The sequence below is a fragment of the Pieris napi genome, chromosome 6 (genome assembly GCF_905475465.1).
Source record: "Pieris napi chromosome 6, ilPieNapi1.2, whole genome shotgun sequence".
Lineage (NCBI taxonomy): Eukaryota > Metazoa > Arthropoda > Insecta > Lepidoptera > Pieridae > Pieris > Pieris napi.
In genome coordinates, this window is record NC_062239.1 from 11730888 (window position 1) to 11755469 (window position 24582).

General features: G+C 34.7%; 1 protein-coding gene across 1 annotated transcript; it reads right to left on the minus strand.

The window, feature by feature from the left end:
• Positions 1 to 8846: 8846 nt before the first annotated feature.
• Positions 8847 to 23988, minus strand: LOC125050632 (mitogen-activated protein kinase 15). The gene is made up of 9 exons (XM_047650593.1): positions 23830 to 23988; positions 23358 to 23679; positions 21718 to 21924; positions 21392 to 21532; positions 20222 to 20361; positions 18710 to 18908; positions 18121 to 18279; positions 14151 to 14326; positions 8847 to 10586 (listed from the first exon to the last, which is right to left on the minus strand). The coding sequence occupies exons 2-9, from the start codon at positions 23663 to 23665 to the stop codon at positions 10300 to 10302; spliced, it is 1617 nt and encodes a 538-aa protein (XP_047506549.1). The 5' UTR covers positions 23666 to 23679; positions 23830 to 23988; the 3' UTR covers positions 8847 to 10299.
• Positions 23989 to 24582: the final 594 nt, after the last annotated feature.

Genomic DNA, 24582 nt, shown 5'->3' on the forward strand with positions numbered 1-24582 from the left:
ATCTCCATTTTCTTCTAAGCTATACTCCGTTATTTATGTAATTTTTAGTTTTATTTCTACTATTTATGGCTAATTAAATGAAAGCAGTTTTTGTCACAGGCCTTTCTTTAAATATTTATTATTTCTGAAGGACGTTTATTGCCCTTTATTTTTATTATTATTCTTGGCCCCAAAGCGCTTCCGTTTCCTCAATCATGTTTTATTTTACAAGTTGGTGACCAGCCTTTTGTGCCTGTGCTCTTGCGCTTTCCTCACGCCTTAACGTAGGAACAAGCGTATGCTTATTAGTAGGGGAGCCTAGGATGCTAAATGGGGATTTACTCATAGAGACCTATTGGGTTGCGAAGCTTAGATAATTATAAGAAAAAATTGTTATATACCTTTTCGTCGGTGGGCGTTGCGTGTACTTATGTACGCGCGTAAGAAGTTATACTTCTTTGGCTTCCTTTATTTTTTTAAATATAATTAATTAATAATTAATATTTTACGTAAACAATTTAGTAATATTTAGTATATTATTCAATTATTAATTAATATTAATAACAATTATTATTATTATTTTATTATATTATTAATTCAATTTAATAACGTGGTATGTTTCATAACCTTTTAACTAACTAACAATAGGTCTTTGTGATAAAAACATTGCTAATTTCTTTGAAAAAATAATTAAAACTCCTTTATTTGTTTAAAAGGTTTATGACAAATGTCATTAATCATTATGGTCATTCAAAATTTGCGATCTTCGAACTTCACGCATATTCTATTTCTTTTTACTTGTAGATTGTCTTATTCCCATCTCGCTCGCGCACGCTATAATCACACTGACAACTTTGTGTCACGGTGCGCGCGCAATCGTAAAATTTCACTCACATCAATTTTTCATAACGCGCCTAAAGAAGTATAACTTCAAAAACTGTGCCATGGACATACTCGAGCGCGTCAGATATTGATAGCATCTATGTCCTACGTATTTTTAATAATGTACGTATGTTAATCTGATTAATAATAATAAATAATCTTTATTTCTTCTCTCATTGATTTAACTATGATGATAACGTTTGGAAGTGTATGTGAGAGACTGGTCTCTGTAACAGGAGACCTGAGTGACAGATAGCCAGCCTCTCCACCACCGGACCGGAACACGTACAATCAGGTCATTATCATACGATACAATAGAAGAAAAGAAGTAATACTAAAATAAAACATTGCGAACGGAGTCGTAAAAATAAATTTGGTGTGTGTCTCTGTGCGTGGTGTGTGTATGTGTGTGTGCGCGCGAGTGTGTGATAATAAAAAATATCGCTATAACTTTTTGCTTTCGGTCAAGTTTGGCTACAATGTAATCAGTAAGTTCGTGAACGGCGTCGTTTGTACAACTACCGGAACGGAAACCAAATTGCGAACTAGAAATTAGATTCTTGGTCTCAAGATAGATTACAAGGCGTTTGTTTATAAGTTTCTCTATTACGTTTGCAATCGTGGGTAGTTTAGATATTGGTCTATAATTATTGACACATCCTCTGTCACCACACTTGAAAATCGGAACAATATCAGCCAGCTTAAGCTGATCCGGAAAAACGCCTGAAGAGAAAATCAAATTTACAATGTATATCAAAGGTGGGACTATTATTTGATGACACCGTTTTAATATAGCACCTGAAATATTATGCCGTCCAGTACATTTGTCTTTTTTTAAGTTGAGAATACAGCTGCGAACTTCATTTTTATCCAAAACTAAGGATGATACTGGCTTGGCTATTATCATCATTATATACAACCCTTACCAGAGGAATATGCCGTTTCAGCCAGATCTTTACCAATAGAAACAAAGAATTTATTAATATAATTGACCGATTCAGAGGGGTTATCAGGAGAAAACGGAGAAATAAGTTGCTCAGCAGGTCTGCAGAGTTTTGATGTATGCGTTAATTTCCTAATAGTGTCCCAGAGTGCTTTATTATTTGTGTTCACCGCCGCTTTCAACTCTTTCTCCTCATATTCCCTTTTAAGTTTCTTAAGGAGCCAGTTGCAAAAATTTCTGTACCTTTTGTAGGTTATTTTCTTAATTTCATTGTTCGGGTCTCTTTTATATCTTTTATGAAGTTTATCTGGATTTCGTACACATCTTAGAAGACCAGCAGTCATCCAAGGATTCTTTAGCCTCTTGCGATTAGGCACGGTGTGAGTTTGAGTATTAGAATTTATTTTAGCATTAATCTCCGAGATAAGAAAAGAAGTAGCAACATTTGCATCCTGATAGATCGGTTCAAAGCAAAGGTTTTTCATATCATTATCTAGGCCTACATAATCAATTTTATTATGAATCAAGTCCTTATTTTGTTTGTGAGATTGCTGGTCTTCTAATATGAAAACTACGCTGTCATGATCAGTTACAGATGATTCAACTACATAACAAGCGGAAGAAAAAGTGCTACTATTGCTAGCACTTGCAGTTGTTGAAAGACCGGATTCCGAGCGGGAACCTGATAATGAATTTTTAGATGGTGGCGTACGCGGAATTCTAGACATTGCGCCCAACATACAAAGACTAATCTGGCTTGGCCGCAGTCATTTGCTCAGGTTGTCCGTAGATTGTCTTAGCACTATCGTAGCAGACTCGTAGCAGTGATCGTTTCCGTAGACACTGTTACGTCACCCACTGGCTTAATCCGTTGCAATATTTTGCTACGCTCTGACTCACAAGTAATTTGGCTCCGTGGCAAAGCACAGAAACCAAACACCACACGGCACCCGGTTCGATACTCAGTTTCACAACCAAATATTTCAATTTAATATTTAAAATTCTTAAAACAACTAACACGGTGGATACGTCCAAACGCTTCCACGGGGAGATTGCTTGCATGGTGGGGGAGGGAAAAAAATTAATTGAGCGCGTCAGATTTCCTAAGGGGGTGTTAAGTGAACCTAAAAAGAAGCTCTCATCTAATAATCTGACGATTTGGATGTGACGCAAACTCGTGGTCATTAAAAGAATGTGCCAAAAAAATCTACATTTTGACATACTCAAGCGCGTTAGATTAAGATACATATGGTTCATCTTTATGTCCTAGACGTGATGTCTCATAATTTAACGATTATTATCTGGAGGGATTCGCCTAATCAGATTTTTTAAATCATTGAACTTAACTGATTGAAAATCTTAGAAAATAGCAAAAAGTGTATGTTGTTCAAGTAGAACTTGTATTTATTATATAATAATTTAAAAAAATATCAACGATATTCTAAAATATTTATACATTTTTCTAATGTTTAAAATGTAAATTTTATTGATTTTTGCAAAGTAGTTTCACCACAAAATACACACTTTATGTTAATACTACTTATAGTTAATATTTTAAACTAATATAGGCATCACGCACCCGCACGCATTAAACTTTATCGACGAATTTTTCTGACTTCGGCTTGTGAAAATTCGTCAGATTATATATTTTTCGTCATCCTTGAATAATCCTTTAAATATATAGGAATATTTCCTTCAAAATAAACAAAAATCAGCTACGCTCGAGAATGTCGAGCTGACGTTTTTTTACAACTTGGCAGCTCTCCCCTTTCTTTACTTTAATTGCAAATTGTCAGATTAGTGAAATATACACTTCTTAGCATGTAATTATAATAGGTAGGGTGAGTTACCCTACCTTAATCGGACGCGCTCGAGAATGTCAGATGTTTTTTTTTTACTAATCTGATCCTTTATCTCATTATCCTTTTTTATGGAGCTCATATTTGGTAGAGGTACTTAATAACTTAACCAGGTACAAGCCTACAAGGTATCCCCCTTCGAAAAATCGATTTTTTTATTTAAAATAATCGATTATTTTTATAATTGAAAATCAATCATAGTCGATTTTTCATCTGCCACCTCCCGACATTATGTCTGGTCTTTTATAACCTGGACCTCGAACTATTAGGGATATTCGATATACATCGATGTTTATAATGCGAAACATTGATTCCGATTCTTTGAAGATGTATTGATATACTCGATGCATTGATGTTTTTTTGTAAAACATTCGATGTTTGATGATGATACAACCAGTTAATTTTACAAAAACTCAAGTTTGAATGGAACACTATAATTTAAAAGTAAAATAAATTTATTCAGCAGCTCAAGATTACATACAATTAAAAAGACGACAAAAATACTGCAATGTACTACTGAAAAGGCATACACTCAGCATTTATCAAATTTCTCCTAAAATCTATCAAAACGAGATTAAGTTAATTTCGATTTTGATTATTCTTAAACGTTAATTTGTGTTGTGTTTATAATTTCTATTGTTTATTTTTAATTAAAAAAACCATGAAAATAAAATATTTAGAGTGTTTATTTTGAAATTAATTCAAAAATTAGGAAAAAGTAGATTAATAAAAATATCGATTTTTTATGCAGAATGTCACATGATCACATCCCGCCCTAGTTATACTTATATGTATATTTAAATAATGTTTATTGGACGGTGGACCTATTAACTTAATATAAGTAATAGGGTCTACAAAAATTCATTTGTCATTATTTTTTAATTGTGAATTTAATGCTTAATAATCATACCCTGTAAGAGTTACAATTAAAGCTACGGAAACATTAATTTTCTCGTAATATTAAGTAATTTTCTCGTACAACGATAGCGCGTCTTAAGCGTGCATCAGCGCTATCTATTGAAGTAAGCGAGTAAACTTGCTACTAGCTGGGAAAAGGTCATGACACTTTCTTGCAAATACGTTTATAAATTGCTTGGCATTTTAGGAGAAGCGTAATTATAATAATAAGTCTTTATAATTTCCTTATATAATATTGAATAATCAATTTTACATTATTTTAGTATGTTTTAGGACTGTTTATTTATCTTTTTAATGGATAACAGTCCAGTAAAACGAGTCAAGTAACTTAGAAAACACAAGCAAAACTTTTTTATCTGTTTTATCAATACTTACTATTTCCAAAAAATAATTATATACGCATAAGGAAAATTGAACTTTTATTATGAATTCACTATTCAGTCCATTACTAAGTACTAAGATACGTACTAAAACTACTAGTATCAAAATATGATATATTTATGACTGTTGACTTTCAAGAACTTAGAATAGTGAAAACTAAACAGTGAACACATTATTCGTAAGTTTTGTCATATGTGATACCGTGATAGTATTAAGTGTTCAGTACTCGGTGGAGCATATTTTTATTACCTAGGTACCTAACTCCTAAATTTTTTTCACATTTACACATACATAGTTAATACTCGTCTTTTAATAAAAACTAGACTTTTTACGTACTTGAACAGTGTAGTGTGTACTGCAACGGCGGATCCAGCTGATCCTGAGCTGGTTCCAGAACTTAGGTCAACGACTAATTGAACATAATGATTTTATTTATTAATTTTTTTCACCATACAGATTGTTATTAACTACATACCTACAATATTTAATTAATATAATATAATAACTTTGTATGATGGTAAACGTTTAGGAACGAACGCATCGACATTTTGAATTTTACCGCGCCACACTTGCGCGCGCTTGTCGACTACGTAACGTCTAGCTAGACCTAACCTCAATCGGATTCGGATCGACTAAACTTCAACATATCATAAGGGCCGATTTACATTATCTTAGTGTTTAGGAGAGTGCTTTAGGATTGTACTTTAGTTGAAACATGTAAACGCTACTTGCTTTAGTAAACGCTACGCTAAAGAACTTGCCTTTCAAGTTGTACTAAAGCACTCTCCTAAACACTAAGATAATGTAAATCGGCCATAACATAGTTCTAAGTTAAAAAACTGTAATGTGTTTGTAATTGTACCTTTATAAGTATACTTAAAATTTGTTGCTGCAAATTCACTAATTACAAGAAATGTACAAGTTATTATGTGTTAAGTTTTTCAAGTTTTCAATAAAGAATAAATATTTTTAAGTACAGTACTTACGTACTTTAATAAAATACCTACTTTTTACTTGTATCTATTGTTATCAAAATAGTCCAGGCGTAAGAGGTAGTTCAGTATGCAAAATGTGAGTGACGAATTTCGCCAACAGATTTGAGTTAAGAAAAGGTAAAGGAATAACAATGTGGATCGTGCCGGTCCATTTTTTGGTCCATTTATACCCCCTTTTCTCTTATGCCTTAAAAGGGAATGTATTGAGAACATGATATAAAATCATTTTAATGATTATTTCTATAATAATTTATAGTTTGTTGTAATGGTAAAAGTGAGCATAGATTCCTAATTATTAATAAAAATAAACTTTTCCATATAAATGGTTCTACTGTAGCCGTTATTAATTTATAAGTTGCAACTCGTTCGATTTCTGTGCGCTCATGCTTTAAAATATGCACAAGTAAGTCAAAGAAGACTATGAGATGTATATTTGTGGAGGATTCGATGATTTAACTAAATAATTCAAGGTGCAAGGGTCTTCAATTTGTGAGGTACCTACTTGAATTACAATCAAACCATTCAGAAACTCATTCCAGAATGTTCGTCCCCACATTTCACGCAGTAAGGATACAATCTGCTCATATTATGATAATCAGCGCTGATACAGATGTATTTCTCTTGGCAGTTTATTACTGGAAAAACTAAGCAAGTATTGGGTGTCTTGGTCTATGGTTTGACGGTTCTCACACAAAAAACTTTTTATTGTTTTTCAAAGTACCACCACCACCAGCACGTAGCTTAATACACTTTTCCATTCGCTCAAACTAGTTATTATAACATTTATTCCACTCTAAAGTGGGGGTGTTCAAAATGGCTGACTTGAAAGCGTCGACTGCTTCTTCACCGGACTGGAATCTTTGACCCGAAGACTTTTCTTAATTTTAAGAAATGTAAAGAAATCGTTAGGGCTGCTTTTTCCAGCTTCAAATACTCAATTGTTTGACGAGCGCTGTGTGAGCTTGCGTTGTCGTGGTGCAGGATGATGGAACCAGGATCGTAGGCAGGATCCAAGATTCGTCACCACTGATGATGTCGTAGACGTGTTTTGACTCTCCTCTGTTGAACCATTGCAGAGTTTTCTTACACCATCTGACGCGGGCCGCCTTGTGATCGTCGGAAAGCTGATGCGGTATCCAACGGCAAACTAGCTTTCTCACACCAAGCTTCATGCAAGATCTTCTTAATGGGATGCATCTGCCTGAGATGCCTAATAGAGCCTCTAATAGTTCTATTAGTTTTCTCACAGCAAGATGTTATCTTCAGTGAAGACGGATTTTGGGCGTCCTTCGCACTACATCACACTAGTATGTCTACGCTGGAATTCTAAATACCAGCGTTTGACAGTCCGCAGACATGGCGCTTCAAAACACTGAAGCCGTGTCAGGCCTCTTAGAAAAGTTTTAGAAAATTATTGCACGAACATTTGCCTTAAGGTGGGAACTGACCAACGTTACGAGGTGTAATGTAACATGTAATGTAATGTCACACAGCGAGCATTCGTGCAGTCAGTACGTCGTGTTACGGGGAAAAACAACGTAACACGACGTACTGACTGCACGAATGCTCGCTGTACAACATTACATTACATGTTACATTACACCTCGTAACGTTGGTCAGTTCCCACCTTTAGAAAGATTCATTTTCGTACGTAACCTGACACATTCCAAACGACGCTGTGACTAAACACTAGCATTAATCCTACTATGTACTTTCAATTGTTTTGATATTCAAAATTGCCGGGAAATATAGGAACGACAGAACTTAAAAGGCATGCAAAAACATTAATATGGAAAAATTCTCATCAAACACAATTAAGTACCCATTGATTATTCGATTTGGTAACGAAAAACTCAACGGTGACTTACGTCCACGGCAAATGAAGCCGTCTTTACCAGAGTCATTAATTCTACCATGTAAATGTACTGCAAATTGCCGCACAATGTCTTGTAATTGCAAAAATTCAGAATTGTTTTGTATTTCATTATGTAACTGCATCAATAACAAATGTCAAAATGATAATGAGTAATTTTTTACCTCCTTTAAGTACATTTATGCTTGATTTCGCTGGTTTTTCATTTATAACTTTTATTTCAAAATCAAAATTATAGATTTGTTACTGGTTAATTACTTTTATGGATTATTATTTCTATTTTTGTATCTTGTTTTTTTTCTTGGTGTAACTGTTTATAGTCCGTTTTAAGAGGTTAATTATAGATATATAAATGTTTGTGTATTTTTTTATCTTGTAACAGAAATATCTAAACATTCTATGGCGAATGCTACACGCTCGATATTTATCGTGATATTTATCGAGATATTTATCTGGTATTTTTTTAGTATACTACACACTCAATACGAATCTCGTCAGTACGACGGTAAATTTCATTGAGTACACTCGTACGTTTCGTGTTACAATATGAAACAATATTAAGAAAGCTTGCGTTGCCATTATTATTATTATTATTATTATCAGTATATGCTGATATATATCAATATCCAAGACTTTGGGTTGTAAGCATTTTCCGCTGCAGCACCAGATCGTTTCAAATCTGTTATTTTATAAATTATTTTCTGTAGTTTGCCTAGTTTGCATTTGAGGTGTCCCATACTTATAGGTAATGTTTCTAATACAAGTATGAATTCTCTATATTATTCCGCCTCCATATATGCGCGTCCTCTTCCATCACCATGCGCGATAATGCTGCCAAGCATTAATAGTGACGCGATAAATATCGACCATACGTGTAGCATTCGCCTATAACAATAACAAGTGCTATTTGCGCACATATAAAGAATATTCCATTAACAGCCGAGCTTCGAGAGCACGACGTTAGGGCTGAAGGGTCGCCCGTTTATGCCAAAACACTACACAAATAAAACGTCACAAATATTTAAAATTTTATTGTGTATCAAACGGCAAATCTAAACACCTTATGAGTCTATAGAAATTAAACAAAAATTTGTCTTATTCTATTCATGATTTTTAAACATTACCGTGGTATTCTGCAACCACATTTCAAATTCAAACCCAAGTCAAATTTAACTAGTAAACTATTATCTATGTAAAGTTTGACAGATAGCATTCTGTCAATTGTATTATATATTCAAATAACGTTCTCATCGTCACAGGGCGTCGGCGCAAGTTTATAATGTTTATATATATAATACATTGAAATGTTAATAAGGCAAAATGTTATACATAGATTATTTATTGCAACCATAGAGAGAAGACTTAATATAGACAATAAACATCTTTGTCTATGAATGATCTAAATGGTATATTATTGCGGTATGGCAGTGTTACAATAATATTGGTCCAACTGAATGCATTTCGGCAAACTTGAGTCCCTATCACACGACAGTCCTATTATTAACTAATTCCATATATCTAACGTTAACAAGATTATTTTTATCAACCAAATGCCGTTTAAAGACATTCCAATCTTCTGAATACAACAATGTAAAAATATCAGTACTTAATATCAAAATAGTTCTGAAAGTGAGTGAGTGAAATTAAGAACTTCCCAACCCAACTCATTTCCTTTTTTGTCGAAATTTGAGCCACTATACAAAAAAAAGTTTCACAAATTGCTCCTTCCATTGTTTATTACGTCGGTTCAAAAACGTTAACATGTCAAATGTTACCACGAATAAACAGTGGCGGAATTACCAGCAGGCTGAGTAGGCTTAAGCCTAGAGGGGCAAATTTGGGGAGATAATTTTTTTTTGCTACCTAATAGAAATCGAACAAATTTTGCATTTCTGATGTTTTACAGAAAGAAGTCTGCAAGAAATTTTGTCGATGACTTTCACCTCTCACTTGTCATTGTACATTTGGTGCAGCAAACTTCCATATTCTAGAGTAAACCAGCTGGTTTGCCGCCCTCGACCAGTAATCCACCTCTGCGCCCTCAGCTCTCACTTAGAATAAGTTATACATGTCAGTCCTACTACTGGTTGGAGGCTGCGAACTGGGTAGTTTGTGTATAATTTTGTGCACAAAAATCAACACCAAAAATTATTTATATGGAGTTTCATGGAAATTTTTGGATCTAGGACATGACAAATGTAGAGCGTGCGGCACAACCTTAAAAATTCGTTTATCCGCCACGAATAAAGCCTTCTATATTAAGTTAAAAAATAAGATGAATTCTTGTATAAGAACAGTTTTAAAACATAATTGATAAAGCGACATACACTAATTTAAAACAAATTATTAAAATTGGAGCTTCTAAAAAAGGCAGTTAACCGTGTCAAACCAATTTCAATAAGATTATCAACAGAATTGTTAACTAAAAGAATGTATGGATAATAACATCAAAGCATTGTTTGGTGTTTCTCATCGTATGCTCGTTCTTAGATCCATTAAAGCGCTAGCAGTGATGACCCCATGTTTCGAACTCTTACCGAAACTGAGCTCCGAGTCTCCAATTGTAATCGTCGAGAAGGACGTGGAATTTCTTCTTTGCTGAACGTTCTTTTTGGATTCGGAAGGACTCTGGCGAACCGGAAAGAAGTCCTTAGTGATAAAATTCATTGGTTTTTTGTCTTTTGCTTCGAGATAGTCCCCTCGGCAGTTGCCGAACCAGTCGTGTTCGAACGGTTTGGTCGCTTTCACTGGCTTACCTACAAATAATTTAATTAGATTGGCTGTTTTATAATAAATATTATAAGGAAAATTAAACTTTAATTATGTATTCACTATTCAGTCCACTACTGAGTACTAAGATACGTACTGAAACTACTAATATCAAAATTTTATATATTTATGACGTTTGACTTTCAAGAACTTAGAATAGTGAAAACTGAACATTGAACACATTTTTAATCATAAGTTTTGTGACATGTGATAGTATACAGTGTTCTCTGTGGAGCATATATAACGTATACTCTGATTTTTAATTCCGTAGAATCCTGACATTTCATAAGTTTTGCTACTAAAAAAGTTCTCCACCGAAAAAGGAAGAAATTTGACTTAATCGAGGGCAATAAAAAAAAATTGAAACGTATTTTTATGTTTACCTACAAAAAGGTTGATCTAAATATTTACTTAGGTACTCAAGTGATCTAATACAAAAATAACTAATATTTCAATATCATGAACAATATATCGAATTAGCTTTAATTTATTTATTTTATTCTTTAGCTGGCATCACTGCCTACTAATTCCAGGTTTAGTAAACCTTTAAAAAAAATGTTATCTTTACTTGGCGTTTTTTACTGTTTGTGATGAAAAGGAACGTAGTTACCACTCGCCGTTAAACCACTTTTAATGTGGAGCACCACACTCAATACTATGGGTACATTAACTAACAATAAAATGTATGTATAGACTCCGATGTTCAGACTAGTATTGAAATTGAAAAATGTGCCCGGCCAAAAAGGTTTGCCATCACTAACATGTCAAAACATGAAAGCTGTCAGAATTCTACGTAATTAAAAATCAGAGTATGACAACCTAATTCCTATATTTTTTCAAATTCACAGTTCACACGTAAATACTTAATACTCTTGAAACTAAGCTTTTAAGAACTTGAGACTACAGTTTAGTCAGTAGTATCAAGTGTGTACTCCTAAGACTAAGTCTGTCTTTTAACGAGTAAGACTCGCTCGATTCTTTAATATATGGGCACCGCTACACGCGAAAAACGTTGAAATAATGTTTATCACCGCTCAGACGGTAAAGAGTAAAGTTCGGTTAAGAACTACCGAAAAAAGGTATCGTTCTGTTAACAATCCTCTTTAACGCAATATTAAGACTACAATATTTCCCAAAACTATGGAAGGTGTCCATTATAAACATGGTTCCAAAACCTGGAAAACCTCCAACAGAAGTTTCATCATACAGGCCTATTAGTCTTCTCCCCTTGCTATCAAAAGTATTTCAGAAACTAGTCATTAGTCGCCTTCAACCAGTACTCGAAGAACAAGAAGTAATACCTGACCACCAATTTGGGTTTCGTGCACAACATGGAACAATGGAACAAATACATCGTGTTACTCATACAATACGGCAAGCCCTAGAAAGAAAAGAGTATTGTTCAGCAGTATTTCTCGATATACAGCAGGCTTTTGATCGCGTATGGCATAAGGGCCTCCTGTGTAAGCTCTGGGGGTCAGCAAGCCGCTCTAATATCGAAATCCTGCAGCGGCTACAAAACAAATCACTGCGAAATATGAGCGGTGCGCTGTGGTTAACACGAAATACTGAAGTCCATAAATATTTGGGAATTGCCACTGTCGAGGAAGACATTAAAAGATCAACCGTGCGATGCAAAATGAGACTTCAGCAACACGTCAACCCCCTAGCTTCGGGCCTCTTGGAAACGACGGACAGTGTGTATAGGCTAAAAAGGGCGAAACTTGCCGCAGTCTGACAGTTTACAAATGACGGAGGGAAGAAAATTTTTTGGATTTGCGTTCTCTAATTGCCATCATTTCCCATGAAATCTGATAAAAGCCAAGAGGCTGATTGCAGATGGTTTAAGAATAATAAAAAAAAACGCTCAGACGGTCGTCACACAAATTACTGCACCGCTATTTGACGTTATGGTGACACTCAACGTTCTCTAGAAAACCTACTCCGATGTTATTTATAGACAACGTATGGGTGGGTGACGTCACCCAACGTTACATGACGGCCGTTAGATAACGGCACCACTTTTCTAGGAAATCTAAGCTTAAGACTGGGTCTGTCTTTTGGCGAGAACTAGACTGCAATATTTGCTTATTAGCAATATTTATTGATCTTATTAACTTTTAAGTAAGAAGGGATGTGAAAAAATAATCGATTAATAAAAAAAAATTTAATAGATTTTTTTTAAAAGTAAAAATCGATGTTTTTACGCGATTTTTATATTTAAAATAATCGATTATATTTATAATTGAAAATCAATCATAGTCGATTTTTCATCTGCCACCTCCCGACATTATGTGTGGTCTTTTATAACCCGGACCTCGAACTATTAGGGATATTCGATGTACATCGATGTTTACAATGCGATACATTAAATCCGAATATTTGAAGATGTATTGATATACTCGATGTATTGATGTTTTTTTGTAAAACATCGAAAGGATGATAAAACCAGTAAATTTTACAAAAACTCAAGTTTGAATGGAACACTATAATTTAAAAGTAAAATAAATTTATTCAGCAGCTCAAGATTACATACAATTAAAAAGACAACAAAAATACTGCAATGTGCTATATATATTATATACACTCAGCATTTATCAAATTTCACTTAAAACCTATCAAAACGCGATAAAGTAATGCTAAAATAATCGATTAATTAATAATCTATTTTTTATGCAGACAGCAGAATGTCACATCCCTATTCCCTACTTAATAGTTAAATAAGTTAATTAATTATTAAACAATATTTTATTATTAATCCTATTAACTTATTATAAGTAATAGGGTCCCAAAAATTTAGCATATCAGTAATTATAATTTTTTTATTACCCCACCTTAATTTGTAAGCTATGAAAATATAATGTATTTTGCTCGTACAACGATAGCGCGTCTTAAGCGTACAACAGGCGCCATCTATTGAAGAAAGTGAGTAAACTTGTTACTAGCTGGGAAAAGGTTATCATGGTTTACGAGTTAACACTTTCTTTTTCCACTGTTTCTTTTGTTTTATAAATTGCTTGGCATTTAAGGAGAAGCATAATTATAATTATTCATTATAATTTGCTTATATCTTGAATAATTTTTTACGGAACGTCGCGAATGTGTGCAGCGTTTGTATCGAAAGGGACAGAGCAACTGAGACCGATTGAGAGAGAGTGAGAAGGGTAAATTACCTTGTACAAAATCTATTTTTAAAATTTAATTTTATACAAAATAATTCATGAAATCTCAAATGAATTGTAAATTAAAATGCGACGTGTTTTTATCATCGAAGAAATAATTTCAATATTTTCATGACAATTAAATTCATTAAGCTCCTAACATATCTTTCATTTACCCTCCCTCTAAGTCTCAGAAATCAAGTTTTAGATTCTTATAAATATGAACAAGACTTAAAAATTAGTTTGCCAAAGAAGTTTCACTTCTGACTTGTGTACTTTGTACGCATGCACTTTTTTTAAGTCCAGTAAAAACAGTCAAGTAACTTAGAAAACACAAGCAAAACTTTTTTATGTTTTATCAATACTTACTATTTGCAAAAAAATACTAACTCAATTTCTCCTTGTCCGCTATTGTTTGATAGGATCGAAATTCTTTGATCGGTCGTTCCAAAGTTTTAGATTTGGTCCGAGGCTTGGGGTCCGCTGATGTTATTAACTTCTTGTGCCTAACTTCAGTATCTTGAAAACTTTTAGACTTCACAGGCGTATGGACGTGTGTTTTGACACTAAAATTTTTAACATTATGATTCTCTATTACAGTAAAAATATACACTTCTGGACACATCTATTAGCCCACCTTGCATTTTCAGTTTCTTTTGGTCCTACCTAAAAATTTATATTAGGTCGAGTAAAAAGTTTTTATGCAGTTTTGAACCTGATACATTTTACCATCTTTTTCGATCGTATTGTTTTAAATTTGAATTTAGAATACCACACCACATGGAGTTACGCCTAACAAGTCGGGTATGGGCCTTGATGAAGTCAGTTGATTTTTTAATAAAAAACGTGTTTTATCAAATAAAGGTTTAATTTAATAACGCGTGTTGCCTCCATGGGCATCTACGACAGCTCTCATACGATTAGGCATAGAGTTTATCAACCGCTCTATGAAATTTTGAGGGATCATCTCCCATTCCTCTTCTATGGCAGTTTTCAATTCCTGCATCGTCTGGGCAACTGGCTGACGAGCCCTAACACGTCTTTTTAGCTCGTCCCACATGTGCTCAATGGGGTTCATATCTGGGCTTCTGGCTGGCGAGTCCATAACTGCGATGTTCACATCCCGAAGATATTCTCTGACGATGCCGGCCGTATGGGCTCTTGCATTATCATGCATAAAAAGGAAATTTGGGCCCACATAGTCCGCGTATGGCATCGCGTGAGGTTCTAAGCACTCAAGAATGTACCTTTCAGCATTTAATGTTGGCAGCCATGGTTCCGCAACAACCTCAAGTTGAGTTTTGCCGATCGCGGATATACCGCCCCAGACAGTCCATGAGCCACCGCCATAAGCAACCCTCTCTTCAAAGCAGCATTGTGCAAAACGCTCTACCTTACGTCGGTAGACCTTCTTCCTTCCATCATTGCCATGTAACGCAATTTTAGACTCATCAGAAAAGAGTACACCGTTCCAATGCTGCTGAGTCCAATTTAAGTGTGAGCGCGCGAAATGAAGGCGCGCTATTCGGTGGGCTCGCGTTAGTTTTGGGCCATTAGCTGGCTTGTGTGGTACCATATCGCGTTCTTTTAATCTTCTCCGAACAGTTCGAGCGCTCACATTTACTCCATGGAAGTCGCGAAGTTGGTTTTGTATCTCAATGGAGGTAAGGTGACGATTTTTTCAAGCTGGTCGTCACGATGAATCGAACCTGCCTTTCAGTTGTGACCCGAAATCGTGGCCTTCCTTGGCGACGAACAAAGCCGCCAGTCTCTAGGTATCTCCGATAAACGATTCGGACCGCAGATCGACTTAAATTAAGTTGATCACTCACATTTCTTTGGCTGTGTCCGGCCCGGATAAGTGCCACAGCTTGGGCGGCGACTTCAGGCGAAGTATCCATAGATTATTGATAGAACCTCATCTTAATGTTAAGAATAAGTAATGTTTGTTGCAAAACCAAAGAGAAAAATCGCACTTTCAAGAATTAATCCAACTAAACCAATAAAATCAAGTTTTCTTAGTATTCCATTGTTTGATATCAATGAGCAGGCTCCAAATTGTCTTTTGTTTGTTTAAGTTCTGCCCTGCGATTCTGTAACTCACTTCACGAACTCACACAGCGGTTTTCGCGTCGGCGGTCGCTCTCAAATCAGTCGTGAAGCAGTTATTTTATGATTTGGCATTCTGATAAACAATAAAGTACAAGCTCCCACCTTTTCAGAATGCCAAATCATAAAATGACTGCTTCACGACTGATTTGAGAGCGACCGCCGACGCGAAAACCGCTGTGTGAGTTCGTGAAGTGAGTTACAGAATCGCAGGGCAGTGTTCGAAATTTAAAAAAAAAATATTGAATGCAATTTTGAATGTGCCAGGTTCAAAACTGCATAAAAACCTTTTACTCGACCTAATATAAATTTTTAGGTAGGACCAAAAGAAACTGAAAATGCAAGGTGGGCCAATAGATGTGTCCATAAGTGTATATTTCGGACAGCTGCACATTTTTTAATGTATCTATATAAATCAATAAATATCTGTTATTTATTTCTTCCGTTTCATTATTGTTGTAAGGTCCGGGGATGTTATTAAGAAGAGTTATGAGTTTTTGGCCATTCTTTCGATTGCATCTAAAAACTAGGAGTGTTATTTTTTACATTTAAGTCGGTTCGATTCCCAGACGAGGCAAGTAATTTTAAAAAAATCTTTGAGTGCAGAATTACTAACTTTGAAAAATAACATAAAGTATTATTTCACTAAAATACCCTATCTACGATATTTAAGGTATGTACTTTGCCTTCATGTCCCATACTTTGGGACGCCCTGTATATAAAGTGGTAGCAATTCTGACTTTCAATAGTTTCTAGTTAACAAATACAGAAATCCTTCTTTATAATATCAGGATAAAAAAGTTCTTGAAAACAAAGAATTCGGATCGGCTGCGGACGAAAACGTTTGACAAGGGTAAGGTTGAGATTCAGGCACGAAACTTAGCGCGCTCTATAACTTCCATATGTCAAAATACAATAATTGTTTGACGTACGGGACTTAAGTCTCGTTTCTAAATCTTACCCTGAAATCCAATTCCTATATCACATATATAGCATACTACCAAACAGAGTGTTATTAGGCGAGATCAAAGTATAAAAAATTAAGTTATGCAATATTTTACAAGGCTGTAACATTTTGCTCGCTCAGGCTTTCTTATTACCTAAATCGTCGATTTAACTTTTAACTGTGAGACAATTATACTTAATAGCAATATGCAGACTTTTTTGGAAACAAACACCCACCGCACCGCATCAAACAAAACGCAAACCCATATAAGCAACTCAAAACTCGCACTGTCTTCGCCCAACGCTTTTTCTCCTTCCGAGGCCCTTTCATCTATAACCACTTCATTAAAAACAAAATTATCACTAACATTTCAAAAATCACTTTACATACACTTACTAAACATCTCAAACAATATCTTGTTAACCTGTCCTATTCTTATACTGAAAATATTCTTATTGTTCAAAGATAGTTTTAATATGTCTAGAAATAATTAATATAATTTTTAAAATACTGTTTTCATGTCAAATGAAAGACTGGCTGCCCACTACACAGGGAATCCTAGTGTGGGGGCCAGTGCACTTTACTTAATGTAAATACGCTGTATATTGTGTATAATAAAGTTTTTCTTTCTTTCCTTCTTTGATTTACGCCCCGAGAGTATAGCTAGACGCAGGCACTAGCTTCAATATTTTAATGTCACGAGAATATAACAAAATCGTAGGATTCTAAACGAGAGATAAATTGTATTAATTTACGCCGACATTTTCGCAAATTTATCAATTTCCGACGACTCGTGGTAAATTTATAAACTAACGGATATCCATTGGTAAGATTCTAAACGATTAGGTTAGTGACTTATTCAACCAAACGCGCACATGCTGTTTGGTTATCGCTTACTCATTATTTTACGCGTGACTTCGGTAAGTTTATAAATTTCCTAGGAAATTGACAAACTTGCGGATTAAGTTATTCTGGTGACATATACATTACATTCTTTTAGCATTCGTTTCATAGCAATTAGCATTTAAATATTTCGAATTTATTCTATTGTTATACGCGAGTGGTTAATATAAAGTAAAACGAAAATCCTCTATAATTTAAAGCACCCCGATGACCCAGGAACCGTACAAATAGATTTAATTAATTTAACCACTCTAATATTCTTTAATCAACCCTCTTAACTCTTCTTGAGTATCTTTCGTCTCTTTCTGTCAAACTGTGATAACGCTACTATGAAAGCGGATAAGTAGTTAGTCTTTAATCTGGGATTTTGGGTTTGACCAAACTGTTTCTATTTTATCCTACCTGGAATGACTCTTTCGTAACTGAGGGCTCCCTAGAAACCCCTTAGCCATGATGCTGTACAGTTTATTCCTGTAGTCATTGACTGACATCTGCTTGTCATCCCGAAGGGGAAGTAGCACGTCTGACGGGAGAGATGGCTCGTCACGTTCGCGGTGGAACCTGAATTATAAAGATTTCCATTAGTTATTATCTGTATAATTAATGTGAGCAGTGTCAAATGCATTTTTATCTCCTCCTCCTCTATTTATATTATTTCTTTATTTTGGAGCCTAGTGGCTTCATGCCTGAGGTCGTAGGTTCGATCCCCGGCTGTGTACCAATGGACTTTCCTTCTATGTGCGCATTTAACATTCGCTCGAACGGTGAAGGAAAACATCGTGAGAAACCGCTTGCCCTAGACCCAAAACGTTGACGGCGTGTGTCAGGCACAGAAGGCTGATCACCTACTTACCTATTAGATTGACAAATGATCATGAAACAGATACCGAGACCTAAAAAGGTTTTAGCGCCACTGATTTATTTATTTTAAAATAAACAAATATAATATGAAATAAACAATCATTTTATAGATTATTTTTCCTTCACTCACTTGGATACATATTCGTGATGCAAAGCTCGTTCTGCACTCAATCTCTTAGCAGGGTTGAATACTAGCAGTCTTTGAACCATGTCTGCTGCATCACGAGGGGCACATGACAGAAGTGACGTCAGAGATGAGCCTGCGCCTTTGCCTGTTGCTTGCTCTTTAATTAAAGAGGAGCCGTAGCCAGTACAAACCGCTGCGATATCTATAAAATACGTTTTTTTTAATACAAGTTTTAACAGCTATGAGGAGATAGTTTTGTGCAAGCGCCTTTTACATATAAATAATTCTATATATATAAGAAAGTCGTGTTAGTTACACAATAAAAAAACGACTGAACCGATATGGCTGAAAATTGGTGGGGAGGTAGCTTAGAACCAGGAGGGCATAGGATTTGTGACCTGAATCCGTGGGAAGTGACTCGTGGTATAACAAAAGGCAACAAACAGTAAAACTAAAAAAACAGTCAAAACATCAGTTGATTTGTTAAAAATCGTATAACAAAACTAAGCTAAACGTGATGTTATCTATGGTTAAGTATGACTGAAACTTTGACAAATAGACGTTTGGAAGTTGATCGGTTGAAGTGTTTTATTTCGAGTTTCTATTAGCTTATCATGCCGATATTATCATTAAAAATACCACGAACAATATGATCGAATCTTTACCGAGAAAGCAGTAATGCAATAAATTGATGGACTGATTTTGACGAGTGTTTAAGTGGATTCGAGAATAGTTCAGATTATTTACAATTATATATTTTTTTGTTTTTTTTAAGTTTGAATAATTTATGATGTGTGTACAGGACAACGTCTGTCGGGTCCGCTAGTAGGTAAGTACATAAAATCTACAGTTCACCAATTTTTATTTTTATTTTATGAAGTTCACTAGGTTTTAAATTGCGTTAAATACATACAACGCAAAAAAGGCAAGAAGAAAAAAATGTGTGCGTGTTCTAGGTGTACACACGTAAGAAGTGAAACTTCTTTATGATCTTATTTTACGAAAAATTATCTACTATATGCAACTTTACAGAAATTCGTTAAATTAGATAAAGTTTAACAAAAGGCTTTTATTATCATAGACATGAATACAAATACAATTATTTCATTTTACCTTATTACTACTAAGATTATTACAGAATTTCATTAATTGTAATAGAATTATTACTATCATTGTTATCGTAATTATATATTTTTGTTATTAATGGCTTCGAATCTCTTCGGATCAACCGTGGTAGGGACAAGAAAAAGATGGCGCGTAACCGAAATTTTTTTTCCAACGCCGATAAAGAAGTTTGACTTCAAAAAGCAACATGGCGCGTAACCGAAAAACGCGACGATTTGCTACAAAATTTCTCCCATACGTCGATAAAGAAGTTTCACTTAAAAAGATGGCGCGTAACGGAAAAATGTGACGCGTAACGAAAAAATGTAACACAAAATTTTTTTCCAACCCCGATAAAGAAGTTTCACTTCAGAATTCTTTTGATTCTGTCACAATAAAATACCCACTTACCTTCAGACGAGGGTCTGGGCAGAGCAGCCATGATCCTTTCTATCTGATTCACGGTCGAGGTTCCCGGGAAGAGGGGAGATCCAGTTAACATCTCCCCCAAGATACATCCCAAAGACCACATATCAATGCCCTTTGTGTAACTGAAATTAGCATTTACTCAGAGTGACAGAATTCTTAAGAGCTAACTAACCAAAATCACGCATCATAGAATTGATGTTATCTAAGTATGTGAATTAAAAACAATAAATATGTGTTGATCCTTTACTAAAATGTCAATGGTTGACTCTAATTAAAAACACAACACAATACAAATTCCTCGATACAAGAAAAACACAAAGTCACCTCTAACTTTGCCTTATTTCGTTTTTATTCAATCATGGCCAGTATTATGGAAGCAAATAATTGAAATATAGCACTTTAGTCTGGCCGAGAGCTGTTACTAGCGATTTTATTAAATATTGTATATTTTACGAGTTATTTAATTAAAAAGCATTTGGCGTTTACTTCATTTTTGTTCCTCAAACATCAGGCATACTAGAACTAGCTGCAGGAAGATGCGCGGGTGAAATCTTGAATTTTGCTTACCAAATGCGCGCTCTTAATTAAGAGGTAACGTTAAGCCACATAACAATTATACAAGTTCTTCAAAATCCAATTAAAAGCTATGAAAGCACGCTAAATGTCCTTGTTAGCAAAAATTCTAGAGTAGATACTTTTTGAAAGAAGATTTCTTCTTAAAATCTCGCCGCATAATCACTAAAGTCAAATTTCTTAAACTTTATTATAATAAAGCATAGTAGTAGGTATACCTAGTAAACGTATTTTATTATAATGTTAACACACAGATTGTATTTATTTATAAACTCAAACCAATTATAAAAAGTCTATAAATATGATATCCCGATTGACCATTCTTATTAGCGATTTTCGTTTAGCTTTTATATTTATTTTATGATCCCTTCGTAAATGTTATGTTTGCCTATTAGTGCAACAATCAACATTGTATTTTATTCTTGTACTAATGTATCAGTATGCCGAGCGTTGGCAAGCTTTTATAAATAAATAAATATAAAATACTTCATTATCTCTACGTATATATTTATTTCCATGTTTTTTAATAATACTGGCCAATCCGAATATAACTAGATATAACAGTTCCTCAGCACTTACTTCTTACTAGCTATGAGTATTTCGGGTGCTCTGTACCACCTAGTTGCGACGTAATCGGTCAAACAAGGATCAGCACCTTCTTCTCCACCAGAGTATATTGAGGACACCGACCTTGCTAGCCCGAAATCAGCTAACTTTACCCTAAACAAGAAATAATTCTAGTCGTTAGAACGTTCAAATAACTTAATATAATAATAAAAATTAGTAAAAACCTGAGGCGGTAGTCAAAATATTTATTTTTAAATATTAGACAAACTCTTTATAGTTACGTCAGAACTCGTTACACGTTACACGTTAGTAGGTACGTTGACAGGCGATGAAAATACCTGCAAGCGCTATCAATGAGGACATTACTCGGTTTCTGATCCCTATGTATGACATTTCCGGAATGTATATACTTCGTAGCCTTCAGCATTTGGTACATAATATATCGTTTATGTATGTCCTTGAGAATGTTTCCCCGTTTGATCACGTTATGTAAATCAGTTTCCATGTATTCGAATCCAAGGTATATATCTCGGTTATTAGCAGCCCTGAAAGACAAAAATAATACAGGAACACTAAAATACATAACCAAAAACCGGAAACCACACGCATTTGTGGTTGAGATTTGCCAAAAAAAATCGGTTGTCTGTAAAAAGTCGGTTTACTGACGATAGTTGAACGTGACAACGTCACGAATCGCTCACTCAAGTAGGAGAGAGACAGATGTCGAACGCTGAAGAGCGCGGAGTCCGATTGTGCCTCTCTGTCGCTTCGGGCTCTCGCTTGCACTTCAAGCCTTAAATGGAACGCCTCAGAGCGAGGTAACGCCTCAGAGCGAGGTAACGCCGCATGAGTCATGTTTTTTCGTGCGTGCAACCGGCTCCATCGATTTATAAGACGTTGTCACGTCAAAAAGGATAAGTTTCTAATAAGCAATGCAGTAAGTAGGGTATACTTACTTGCCTATTCAGAAAAGATTATTACGACCCATGTATCTTTAGCCGAACCCAGACTCTTAGTTTTGTTGCGTGTGGGGGGTTATTTTATAATTAATTATAAATTTTATGATTGAATATAGGTACTTTAAAGCTACTAATATAATATGTAGGACAATATTGTACTAACACAATAATAATTGGACTTATGATTGTCTGCTTTAATAAAATAATAATATTATTTATGAAAATTTTATATTAATTCAAAGAAGCAGTGGCGGATTTACCAGCAGACTGAGTAGTCTAGTGCCTAGAGCGGTAGATTTTTGGGGCGGCAAGTTTGGGGTCCGAATTTTTTTATTGCTAGCTTATAGAAATCAAAAAGATTTAGACATTTTCTCATGTTCTACAAATAGAAGTCTGCAACAAATTTTGCCGATGACTTTCACCTCTCACTTGTCATTTGTGTAGCAAACTTCCATATCCTAGAGTAAAACAACAAGTTCGCTGCCCCCCAACCAGTAATCCCTCAGCGCCCTCAGCTCATACTTTCGATAAGTGAAAAGAGCGAAATTGCAGAATATGTATTTCCCTCTTTCCTCTTCCCCTATCAACTTATACATGTCAGTCCTATAACTATTGAAGGCTGCGAACGGATGGTTTGTGTATAACTTTGTGCTCAAAAACTATTTTACGTGCAATTATTGCAACGAAATTGTTGGTTTGTAATAATAATCTAGGACAAGACAATTGTAGAGGCTAGGGTGGCACAGAAAAGAGCGAAATTGCAGAATATGTATTTCCCTCTAAGTACCCTCTTCCCCTATCAACTTATACATGTCAGTCCTGCTACTGGTTGAAGGCTGCGAACGGATAGTTTGTGTATAACTTTGTGCTCAAAAATTTTACGTGCAACGAAATTGTTGGTTTCTAAAAATAATCTAGGACAAGACAATTGTAGGAGCTAGGGTGGCACAAACTTCACATATTCTACTTTGAAAATTTGTAAATCCGTCACTGCAAAGAAGAAAGAGATTATAAAGTACCTGTGTATACTGTGAAGCTTGACAATATTTGGGTGGTTTCGAAACGATTGTAGAAATATAATCTCTCTAAAGGTCCTCTGGGCATCTGTTTGGTTCCTGAACGCGTCGAATATCTTTTTAATTGCCACGACATCTTTGCTCTTTTTATCAATGGCTTTCCAGACTATTCCATAAGCACCTTTGCCCAATCTTTTCTTTACGTCAAACCTCTTGAGAATGTGTTCGTCGATTTCTGACATGTTTTCTTCTGGATTTTTCTTTTCATCTTTCTTTTTGTGCTCATCCTTCTTTGCTTGGTTTTGACTCATTTTCTACTTCTAAACTAAACACAAAATGATCGGGTTTAATATTCATGACTTGCCAAAACGCAATCGTTTATGATAATTGGGGCAAAAGCTAATTTGAATTTAAAGTACTAAGCAACCAAAGATTTAGAATAAATACACAATAATATTCACAAATAGACACTTACATGCGTAAGAGACGTTAAAACTATCCATATACATATTTAAAAATTATCAAATTCAATTATATTTTAAAGAAATTGTAAAACCACATTTCATGTTTGACTGGCCGAAATTCATTTGTTTACAGCGGCTAAACAACACGCCCGTTGCCATGACAACGCAATTGACAACTTTTGTGTAGTTATCACATGACCATAGTGACAGTCTGTATAATCGATTGAAAATTATCGATTTTATTTGTTAGCTATTGTGCATTAATTTATTAAGGTCAGACTTTTCACTTTACATTACCCTAGTAAAGATACTCGAGGACAACCAAGGTTTATTTCAACAATCTAAGAATTTAAACGTCTTGTTAAATAAAGCTTTTTTTAACTTTGTTTTATAAATTGTTTATACGGATTTTTTCCTATTAACCGTTAATTTACGTAAATATTTTATTACAATTCGATAGAAATGGATAGGTAATGAAAAGAAAGTATTAAGACGTTGATAATAGTTTATTTATAACAGTTTTTAAATAGTTTTTAAATAATTCAAATTGTGTACAATTTGAATTCACCAACATCGACTTCTCTCTAAATGTTTAATTAATTTATAAATATTCATAAAGATATTATTTTAATAATACTGTCTAATAGGAATTACTTTGCTCGAAAAACATTCGAAACGGTGATTAGGGGCCGTTCAAGTATTAAGATTTACTGCTATTTATCCCCCCCCTTTCCTCTTGTCAGCAAAAGTAAGCAAAGCTCTCA

Coding starts and splice junctions, on each gene's coding strand:
- LOC125050632 (XM_047650593.1), bottom strand. CDS start 23,665: ATGAGTCAAAACCAAGCAAAGAAGGATGAGCACAAAAAGAAAGATGAA. Junction 21,533..21,717: donor CTCATTGATAGCGCTTGCAG/GTATTTTCATCG, acceptor TTTCTTGTTTAG/GGTAAAGTTAGCTGATTTCG. Junction 20,362..21,391: donor ATACTCATAGCTAGTAAGAA/GTAAGTGCTGAG, acceptor TGCTAATTTCAG/TTACACAAAGGGCATTGATA.